Raw genomic sequence first — 11,951 nt, 5'->3', positions numbered from 1 at the left:
CCATGAGGTGGGTAATAGTGGAATGCTGGCAGCTGTGTGAGATTACATTTTTCATTTACATTTTTCACTTATAACTAAACATATTTTATAAGTATTTCTCACTTATAATGAAGTTTATATTGGTATTTTTCATTAATAACACGTAAAAGCATCGCAGAAGTAATACTGTCCTCTTTGCATCAGTCACTCAGCTCGTATTACTGTGACAGGAGTACGTTGAAGGATACAACGAACTAATTACACAATTCCCAGTATGTGAAACCCAATAAAAGACAGTCTTTCTGCAAAGTTCCCCCATGTGCTATACAGGAGCCCGTCTCCCAACATAACCAAAACCCTCACGCACAGCTTCATCAATGGCGGGCGGCTAGCCGTGCAGACGCCGTCTTATATTAAACCACCTCAGCCAATCGCGAGCCGGGGAATCCGCTGGACGCATACGGATTGGCCCGTACCTGTCCCCGGGCCAAGTGATTGGCCTCGAGCTCGTGACGGTCACCTGCTGCAGACCTGGGGGCGTGCCCTCCACCTGTCATCCGTTGTGGGCGTGGCCGAGACCGGCGCACTATGGGGGCGTGGGGATAATGTGCTATTCGCGAAGGGCACTTACGTTGTCCCGGCTGCGCAAATCCTTGTCAGACGGGGAGACTTACGTCAAAGAACTGGAGAGAGCTGCTTTTTTTTTTTTTTTTTTTTTTTTACGGGCGATCGATCGCTCTCTCCCTGCTTCCCTGTTCCCAGGTGAGGTCAACTGGATCAGGACAGGAGGACAGAGGGAAGGAGCAAGTGACAGGAGAGCTATGGCCGGCAAGGAGAACGAGCTGTGCGAGAGCCTCATTATCTGGGTGAGAATGGGGAGGGGGCAGTGACGTCATCTGTGGGGGGTTATTGATGTATGGGGGGCTATGATGATGTATTTCCATCTGGGGAGGGGGGAAGCTCAGATCATGTGTAACCTGGACATTGTCTGTCATATCCTATGCAGCTGCACACAGATATATATTAAATTAATGACCATTATTGTCTGAGGGGCATTACAATCATTGCAGTGCCCCTCAGACAATAATGCTCATTAATTTAATGCAATGCAATGTCTCAGTATTCCTGGACATTAATTGCTCAGTATTCATGGACATTGTGGTTTCATTATTCCTATCATACACATTATACTTTGCAAGCATATGTATTTATTATGCAAGAAGAGGCAGTCCAGTTGTGGAACTACAAGTCCCAGCATGAACTGACAGTTCCCCCACCTTTGCACTTAAATTGCTAGACACACACATGCTGTATGGATACACATACATACATACATACATACATACATACATACATACATACATACATGCACATATTTATATATATATATACCGCTCACCACTTCAGCACTCTTCGTTCATGGATGTATGGCACCTTGGATCGTTTATTACACGTATAAGTAATTGCACAACTTCCCCCTAATGAATTCCCAGGGAATGCACCACAGCTATACGCCGGAGTATGTAGTAGGGATCGGGCCTCCTGCATCTAAGGTATTTCCTTCGGGAGCTTATTAACCCCCAGTAAGAATGTCTCAGTGACATTGGATGTCATTGATAATGTTTTTTGTACATTTTATAGAATTGCCCATATACAGAGTTTTCTGCTGTATAGTGTGATACAGTATGTGCGTTTCATGTTATGCTAGTGCCTTAGGTGGGTTATCTGTGTGCCACAGACTATAGGGCTCATGTATAGTTTTATGTAAACGCTATATGCTCGTTTTTGCTAAATGTATTTTTTTGGGGATCCGGTCTCTAGGTCGACAGGTCAAAAGGTCTACATAAGTTTTTCACAATTTTTTTCTTTTTTTTTAACCTTTTCATACTTAACGATCCATGCGGACTACAATTGGGAACGGTAACCTGTGCTGAGCGCAGCGGTAGTGGTGCGAGACACCTTCCGCTCACCATGCGAGGGGACACGGTGCACTAATTAGGGTTCCTGGACACGCTACAAAGAAAACGACACAAACCCCCCCATAAAAAAAGTAATGTCGACCTTTTGACCTGTCGACCTACAACATGTCGACCTAGAGACCCTGTCGACTTACAACATGTCGACCAATAGTGGTCGACCTAGACACTGCCTACCTAGTTACTATCTACTTTCCATACCACACTCATTTTTTGTATGGGTTTTTTTGGACTTAGGACACCTTGTGCTTAGGTAGAAAGGAAGTGGGATGGAGGAGGCATGTAAGTGCGGAAAAAGTGCAGTAAGAGATGGACGCGTCTTGTGTATACGGCTAGCTTTGCATATTAAGTAAAATTCACCTTTTTTTGTGGTGCACTTTATGCTTGCTTGTAGACGGCAGACTGGGACAGGACTAAATTTCACACCAGTTACCTCGCCAATTCATTCAGGTCTGGATAGGGTCCTGCGTAATGTGTCGCTAAATAATAATGGCGGGCAGTTTTTTTTAAATCAATTTTATGTAAAAAAATATTGTGAAGGGTTGTAAATGCGGTTTGTTTAAATGAGACTTATTGATCTGTGTACGTAATATCTCTCAGTGGGAGGAACGTATGAAGGGTATGCGGTTAAAATACCGCCTGTCGGGATCCCGGCTGTCTCAATGCCGACAACAGGATCCCGACAGGGGTACTACACTGCTGCCGGAATGCTGACCAAGTAGGCAATTCTCCTTCTGTGGGTGTCCACGACACCCATAGAGGGAGAATAGAACCTGTGGCGTACAAAGCTCGCCACTGAGCCCGCAAGGGGCTTCGTTTAGCTCGCCTCCCTGCCCATTCGGGTGGTTGGCAAAATCCAACATCTCGGACCCAAAAATGATTGCAATCAGCGAGTTGCAGATTTTTAACATATATTTTGCGGATCCCCTGAGAAATTGCCGATCATTGAAGTTCGTTGATCAACGAATCAGATTGCGGATCGGCAGCGGGGATTCGCCCATTAGAAGTATAAGCCAGTGATGGTGCCCTGGTAATGATTGGCTGCTGCTTCTAATTGGCTGAAGTGCCTCTGCATATCATTTTGTAGCTGCTACATCATATGAAGTCGCAGCCATCCACGTTCTAGAACTGATATTCGCACCACGGCAAATAACAATATTCCCGTTTGATTTTTAAAGCGGAAGACAGTGGATGTTTGTGTTTCATTGAATTTAATTTGTACTTTTAGTTTGCATTTGTGTCTGTCTTAACTCTATTTTACATAATAAATGGAACCTCCATATTTATACTGTCCGGACACTGTTCTACATTATGTATATGACACTTTGTTACAGAATTATATTAATAAGGTAATGTGACTTTAGTGTTTGCGGCTAGCGCTGTCACGCTGCAGTAAACCAGACGCATTTACTATACTACATTCTGAGACGTGCCCATATCGGCAAATACACGCTATTTCGTCTTACGTTTATTTATCCTGTATCACTCCTGCCTTTTTTACATACAGTGCATTCATCGGGTGTAGTATGGTATGCCGGCGGCCGGGCTCCCGGCGACCAGCATACCGGCGCCGGGAGCCCGACCGCCGGCATACCGACAGCATGGCGAGCGCAAATGAGCCCCTTGCGGGCTCGGGACGCTGTGGGCACGGTGGCGCACTACGCACGCCACGCTATTTTATTCTCCCTCCAGGGGGGTCGTGGACCCACACGAGGGAGAAAAAGTGTCGGTATGCCGGCTGTCGGGATTCCGGCGCCGGTATAGTGTGCGCCGGGATCCCGACAGTCGGCATACTGAAGAGCACCCCATTCATCTGTTCATGAAGCCCATTATATTACATCCTTTGGTCAAAATTAATTCACCTTTTGCATAGGGGGAAAAAAAAAATATATATATATATATATATATATATATATATATATATATATATATATATATAGTATTTGTGGAGAAACACAACTGTACCCATACTGGTGAGCATACAGTACAGTCTTTATAGTGTTTATATCATTATAGTGTTTATATAATTTATAGTGTTTATTTAGTGTTTTTATATATATATATATATATATATTATAACAGTGTTTATATAGGGCTGGATTGTACATATTTGAAATACATTGTTTATCCTTTTCCATTTGCAGACATAGGGGTGAATTCAATTGTTTTCACTGGTGGCTGTTCCGTGCTGGGCTCCAGTTGATGCTCTGTTTGGGCGCGAAAGCTGCCGACACCGCCATTTCAGCTCGCTAACCCCAGAGGTGGCGAGCTGAAATGTACAAGGAGTCGGCTGTTTGGGCACCCAAACATGTTGGGAGCACGTTGCCGGCTTCTGGGATCCCGGCGGTCAGCATACCGACCCTGAGATCCCGCAACAGAATGCCGCGGGAGGGCGAGCGCAACAAAGCCCCTTGCGGGCTCGGTGGCTCACTACGCTCGCCACAGGTTCTACTCAACTCTGACACCCACGAGTGGGAATAGACCCTGTGGGTCAGCATTCTGTCGGCCGGCGTTTTGAGCGCTCGAGATTCCGGCGTCGGCATGGGGACCGCCGGGATCCTAAGCGCTGGTCACATGACCTCATCTTGCCCAAACAGCACTTTTCGCGTAGCGCCCGTTAGTGTAGTCGGGTTTAGCCGCTTTACGCGGCTGAACTCAGTCTGTTTGGGTACGACGTGCGCAGAAAAAAATAGAAAATCGCTCTCCATCTTCCGTCACTTTAGACGGAGATCGGGTGCAAAAAAACGATTGAATCGCAGCCATAACGTTACATTGGTTATGGTGCAGGTGTCTGAGGCTAAATATGTTCTGAGTTGTTTTAAATCCGAAGGAACGACCTGCTGGCTTATGCTGTATTATATTTCAAGTTGAAGCGATTTACATTCCATCACGCTAATTCCTCCATTGAGAAGTCGGGATGTGAACGAGAGGATCCATTGAATAAAACTGTCTTTAAAGTGAGTGAGCGAGTTTAGGGCTGATCTCTGCAGGAAGGACAGACTGGATTACCTACTGTCACCTAAGCATACAACATAGGGCCTGAATCAGTGATGTATGCTAATGCATTTGCAGCTGCGAATTAATGTTCTAAAGTATGTTAATGTAGCTGCCGCCTGGAAGTGTACTGAGACCCCCTCCGGCGGTCTCGCAAATCTCAGCGACTGCGTCCAATCACGCAGTGTCGCTCACAGATCAGTCTATTATCAGGCTTCTGAGTGGCCCTATGTCCACATGGAATGAGACGCCAATGTCACTGCTTACTGGCGCAGGCTGAGATGCGTCCTGAAAATGATCACGAAACAACTGCCGTTTCCTCCGTTTCCACTCCCCGGTCCATCTCAATCACTTTGCGAATAAATGCTCTCTGTGACCGCCGTTGCAAGACCACCGCCTCACATGCGCACAGCGACTCAGACACATGTGCTGGTAATTGCTCAATTGCGAAATAATTGGGTTTGCACGCATCTCTGTACCAGGCCCATATATCAGTGCAAGCAGTAAAGATCCCTATAGGATCCTAATAGAATCATAAGAGGACTGATTGTTCACAGTCACTTTTTCGAATAAAGGGCCAAATGTATTATGCCTTAAAAAGTGATAAAGTGGAGAGCGATAAAGAGAGATAAAGTACCGGCCAATCAGCTTCTGTCATTTTTCAAACACAGCCTGTAACATGGCAGTTAGGAAGCCGATTGGCTGGTACTTTATCTCTCTTTGGGTGGAATTCAATTGTTTGAAAAGTCGGTTAGGTGTCTGTTTTTTCCTGTGTATTATATAGGAAAAAACAGACTCCCAACTGACTTTTCAAACAATTGAATACCCCCCTTTATCACTCTCCACTTTATCACACTTTAAGGCTTAATACATTTGCCCCAAAGTCTCACGAAGTCATTTGTTTGCACGCAGCCAGATTTCTCCATGTGTCACATAATTATAATATAGGCTGAAACTTAATCCATTGTACACATGTTGCGGCTGATCTAGAGATGACTGCAAATGCATGCAAGGAAATAAATGGGGATATTTGCATAGGCGAGCACAGACACCGACACGGGGGTGCCGTTCCGGACTTCCCACCTCCGCCGCGTTATGGTCTACTCTCCCCTCCCCTGTCGAGAATATAGACTGTTTACCTGGGCGGCCCAGCCAGGTGAGCAGTCTTATGTCCCAGAGGAAGGGGTGGAGGAGGTAGTCAGTTACCTGGCGGAGGGGTGACGTCCGGAGCGGCACCCGCGTGTCGGCGTCCGCGCACGCCTATGGATATTTGTGTATATTCTTAGTCCTATGCATCTCTGCTTCCACCCCCATCCACCTGCTATCAATGCTTACTTGATCTGGTCCTATCCTTGGGGCAAGAGATCCGTCCAGTTTTTGTGTTTGCTCTGTTCAGAGTAGCCGTCAGTTCTGCCTACACGCTCTTAGTACACTTAGCCTACCTGTGTTTTCACCATTGTTGGACAGTTACGCCGCAAACGGTGATGCGTAGGATTCTCAACAGACCGTATTTGCCCATAATTGCGTTCGCTCAGTCGTGGAGTATTCGCAGGGCTAAAAATCGCAACATCTGACTGCAGAACATACTTGTTTGCAATTCTGAAATCAGGCGCGTTGTTGGCAGTAAATGAGATTGGTTTTATAAAAAGGGGCATTTAAGTCATTCTATTTGTATTTATTATTGCACCTGTATATAACGTGTAATCATCCTCCTGCTTATTTGTGTGCACACCTCCAGTCTACTTATATTTATTAGCACATGTACAGACAAGTCGCAGGGATAAGCATCGCCTTCCTGACTGCAGACCTTATTCGATGTACAGTTGCTATAAAAACGTATTCACCACAATGTTCACATTTTATTTTTATACATGGACTCAAAATGGATTTATACACCTAAATAAATAGTAGACCCATCTGTTCTCTTCAGACTTGGGTGCAATTTTAGTGTTTAATGTGATTTTAAAATAAATACACCTATCTGACAGTAGGCTAGGGCAGTGGTTTCCAAACTTTTTTTAATCACGGCACCCTAGAATATCAGAATTTTTTTCACGGCACCCCTAGGCCAAAAATGTCTTATTGAGAAATTTAGAAAGAAATATTACATTAAGTAGATCGCGTTTCTATGTCATCCTTAGGGTCAGTTGTGTGGTGAGGGACAAGATTTGCTGCTGTTTGGCCACATATTGTATGACTGGCAGCCACCAGCACTGGTTTTGCCTATTATATTGACCATGAATAATTTGAATTGGTCCTGGACCACCAACCCAGGACACCTCTGCAAGTGTCCCGAGGCACCCCAGGGAGCCACGGCACACAGTTTGGGAACCTCTGGGCTAGGGGCTTTCCAAACACGAGCTTCATCGTGAAGATCACGAAGATTCCAAGCAAATCTGTATATGATTACTTGCAATTGTTGTTTAAAGAGAGGCCATAGTAAAAATTATTTATAAAACATTTATAATATATAATATAGTTAATTGTGTTATACTTTGTTAAAGTAAATTAGTTGCTTTTATTGACATGCAATTACCACTGTAGTAAGAGTATTTTATTCCTCAGTTTTACAGATCAATATTCAAATGTAAATTTTTTTTTTACTCTTACGGTAATAAATGTTTTCTTTCTTTGGGAAGCGGATATGATGTATTACTCTGTTTACAGTATGTTTTATTTTTATTTAAAATACTTTATGCTATTTTAATATAAAGTACTTTATCTATGATTCATCACAACTTTTGCACCATATAGCCGCACTTACGGATGCAAGTATTTTGCACTTAGGGGGTCATTCCGAGTTGATCGCACGCTGCAACTTTTTGCAGCCCGTGCGATCAACTAGACGCCGCCTATGGGGGAGTGTATTTCTGCATGGCAGGGCTGCGATCGCTTGTGCAGCCCTGCTATGCTAAAAAAGTTTTGTGTAGAGCAAGACCAGGGTAAGAGTTACTTACCCTGTGCGATCAATCCAGCGTTGCAGGTCCCGGAATTGACATCAGACATCCGCCCTCCAAACGCCTCGACACGCCTGCGTTTGGATCTCCACGCCCAGAAAACGGTGATTTGATGCCCCGGAATGCCTTCCTCCTGTCAATATTCTTGCGGTCGCAGCTGCAACCACTTTCTTCGTTAGCGTCATCGCCACACAACGACGCGCCTGCACAATGCGGCCGCCAAGCATGCGATGGGGTCGGAATGACCCCCTAAATTTAGTCGATCCCTGGGACACTTGTGCTATGTGCAGTTGCACCTGTTGCTGTTAGTTACGGGAGGAAAACCTCACTCATTTGTGCTGGCGCCTATGTTATCTTTACCGATTAACCCATATTGTGGGGCAGATGTATTAAACTGGAGAAGGCATAAGGAAGTGATAAACCAGTGATAAGTGTAAGGTGATAAACGCACCAGCCAATCAGCTCCAGTATGCAAATTGACAGGAGCTGGCTGGCTGGTGCGTTTATCACCTTGCACTTATCACTGGTTTATCACTTCCTTATGATATTAGCAACGGAACATCGCTGTTATTTGAATCACCCCCAAAGGTAGAAATGTGAGAAGAGGATGGCCCCCCCGAGGCATTGCCATAAAGAGCATCTTTTATCATAGTTTTTCCTATCAAACTCTACTCTGGTTCGCTACGTCACTAACCATTCTGAGGGCTCCTGGGTAATAGGATTTGATGTCTGAAGTGTTATTGAATGACGGCTTCTCAGAAGGCTGAATTTATGTAACGCTCAGATTCCTTCGGCTTATGAAAAAATGTAAATCTTTTAATGCACTTTTGTTAGCGGTGGAAATCCTACCAGTTGTGCCGCTAGTCTGTCACTGCATTGTGTGATACAAGAAAGAGCAAGCCACTCCGATATATTTAGCCCAATACAGACATTCATCCAGCAAATACCATTACTTAATCAAATCAGCTCTGCTGTGTTGCTTAATCCAGGGTATTTTTCTAGCAAGGATTTGGTTGCCTGTACATGATTAGAATCAGAATCAGAATCAGCTTTATTGGCCAGGTGTACTCACGTACACTAGGAATTCTTTGTGGTACAATGCATCGCCAAGCAGCAACATGAAGGGGGAATACATAGCATACGAAGGGGGAAGAACATAGCATACATTACACACATTTCACGTATGAGTTGATACTGCACATTGCAACTGTACAATAGACTCAACATATTAGACATATTATACACGTAGGACTAAACACAAAGGCTGCTTGGCAGAGCAGCACCGAGGCAGCCATCCGCGGCGCCAACTAGAACTCAAACAATGCACATAATACAGAAGATTTAAGTATTACATCAAAAGATAAACCACACAGACAATAAAGACAGAAAGCATAATGCAGGGTTGGTGTAAGCATTTTGGGTAATAACCTCCAGGGGTTGTGTATTCCACCCTCACAAGGTACCAGGTGCGGCAGCCATCTTAGGCGCTCTGCGTAGGATTACCCAGGGTGGAATAGTCCACCCCCAGAAGAGAACACAAAACGGGGAGATTGCTGAGTCCTTAGGTTCAGAGTAGGGTTCCAGTAAAACCATCAGGTCCATGTGTTTTTCATCCCATCCACAAGTTTACCAGTTAAGGCAGCCCTGTTGGGCGCACTACGAAGGTTACACAGTGGGAGATGAGCCATACAAGGGCCAAATGCATTTACGGGAAAACTGACACGAGTGTAGGAGTAGCGTGTAGTAATGTCCTTTATGGAGAGTACTTCACTCCTAACTGTTCTCAAGGAGGAGTATTAGAACTGCATATACATTTAGATAAAGAAAGAAACTCCATTTTGCTAACTTGACTTGGTTATAATGAAGTAGAATCAGCGGCTATGGGGTCTATTCAATTAGTGTCGGAATTTCCGACAAGTCGGAAAAACTGCACTTTCCGACTTTTTTAGGTCAAATCTGGATTCGACCTATTCAAGTCCAGTGCCATTTTTCCAACTTGTCGGAAAACATGTGGATCGGCGGATTAGCCGCGGATCCCGGATTTTTGTCGAATTTGCGGGCGTTTCCAACAGGTTTTTGACAATGCCGATTCAACTTTAAAAAAAAAGTCGTATCGGCATTGTCGAAAACGGGCAAAAACCTGTCGGAAATGCCCGCAAATTGAATAGTGAAGTGTCGGATCCTCTTCGTCGCAGAGGATCCGACACTAATTGAATATACCCCATAGTGGTTAAATGCGCTGGTTAAAACTGGCCCACAGAATCTCGTTATGATCTGCTATGACTATGGACAAGTGACATTGGGGTCTATGTACTAAGCCTTGGATGGAGATAAAGTGGACGGAGATAAAGTATCAGCCAATCAGCTCCTAACTCATTTTCTCTATCGTCCTAAGTGGATGCTGGGGTTCCTGAAAGGACCATGGGGAATAGCGGCTCCGCAGGAGACAGGGCACAAAAGTAAAGCTTTTACAGGTCAGGTGGTGTGTACTGGCTCCTCCCCCTATGACCCTCCTCCAGACTCCAGTTAGATTTTTGTGCCCGGCCGAGAAGGGTGCAATTCTAGGTGGCTCTCATAAAGAGCTGCTTAGAGAGTTTAGCTTAGGTTTTTTATTTTACAGTGATTCCTGCTGGCAACAGGATCACTGCAACGAGGGACAGAGGGGAGAAGAAGTGAACTCACCTGCGTGCAGGATGGATTGGCTTCTTGGCTACTGGACATGAAGCTCCAGAGGGACGATCACAGGTACAGCCTGGATGGTCACCGGAGCCACGCCGCCGGCCCCCTCACAGATGCTGAAGCAAGAAGAGGTCCAGAATCGGCGGCTGAAGACTCCTGCAGTCTTCTTAAGGTAGCGCACAGCACTGCAGCTGTGCGCCATTTTCCTCTCAGCACACTTCACACGGCAGTCACTGAGGGTGCAGGGCGCTGGGGGGGGGCGCCCTGGGAGGCAAATGTAAACCTTTAAAAAGGCTAAAAATACCTCACATATAGCCCCAGAGGCTATATGGAGATATTTACCCCTGCCTAAATGTACTAAATAGCGGGAGACGAGCCCGCCGGAAAAGGGGCGGGGCCTATCTCCTCAGCACACGGCGCCATTTTCTGTCACAGCTCCGCTGGTCAGGAAGGCTCCCAGGTCTCTCCCCTGCACTGCACTACAGAAACAGGGTATAACAGAGAGGGGGGGCAAAATAAATGGCAATATATTAATATAAAAGCAGCTATAAGGGAGCACTTAATCATAAGGCTATCCCTGTCATATATAGCGCTTTTTGGTGTGTGCTGGCAGACTCTCCCTCTGTCTCCCCAAAGGGCTAGTGGGTCCTGTCTTCGTATAGAGCATTCCCTGTGTGTCTGCTGTGTGTCGGTACGTGTGTGTCGACATGTATGAGGACGTTATTGGTGTGGAGGCGGAGCAATTGCCAAATATGAGGATGTCACCTTCTAGGGGGTCGACACCAGAATGGATGCCTTTATTTGTGGAATTACGGGATAGCGTCAACTCGCTTAAGCAGTCGTTTGCCGACATGAGGCGGCCGGACACTCACTTAGTGCCTGTCCAGGCGCCTCAAACACCGTCAGGGGCTGTAAAACGCCCCTTGCCTCAGTCGGTCGACACAGACCCAGACACAGGCACTGATTCCGGTAGTGAAGGTGACGAATCAACCGTATTTTCCAAAAGGGCCACACGTTATATGATTTTGGCAATAAAGGAGATGTTACATTTAGCTGATACTACAGGTACCACTAAACAGGGTATTATGTGGGGTGTGAAAAAACTACCAGTAGTTTTTACCGAATCAGAAGAATTAAATGACGTGTGTGATGAAGCGTGGGGTGCCCCGATAAAAAACTGCTAATTTCAAAGAAGTTATTGGCTTTATACCCTTTCCCGCCAGAGGTTAGGGAGCGCTGGGAAACACCTCCTAGGGTGGACAAAGCGCTAACACGCTTATCAAAACAAGTGGCGTTACCCTCTCCTGAGACGGCCGCACTTAAAGATCCATCAGATAGGAGGATGGAAAATATCCAAAAAGGTATA

General features: G+C 45.5%; 1 protein-coding gene across 2 annotated transcripts in view; it reads left to right on the top strand.

Moving 5' to 3' along the window:
- The first annotated feature begins 539 nt into the window (after positions 1–539).
- Positions 540–11,951, top strand: part of HOOK1 (hook microtubule tethering protein 1) — a 122,745-nt gene continuing 111,333 nt past the window's right edge. Inside the window, exon 1 of one of the 2 annotated variants that reach the window (XM_063939257.1) lies at positions 540–845. In XM_063939257.1, coding sequence (XP_063795327.1) covers positions 585–845 — 261 coding nt within the window. In that variant the 5' untranslated portion in view covers positions 540–584. The remainder of the gene's footprint in view (positions 846–11,951) is intronic. The other variant, XM_063939258.1, reaches the window with a different exon arrangement.

The sequence above is a fragment of the Pseudophryne corroboree genome, chromosome 9 (genome assembly GCF_028390025.1).
Source record: "Pseudophryne corroboree isolate aPseCor3 chromosome 9, aPseCor3.hap2, whole genome shotgun sequence".
Lineage (NCBI taxonomy): Eukaryota > Metazoa > Chordata > Amphibia > Anura > Myobatrachidae > Pseudophryne > Pseudophryne corroboree.
Note: the sequence above shows the minus strand (reverse complement) of the source record. Positions and strands in the feature narration are given on the sequence as shown.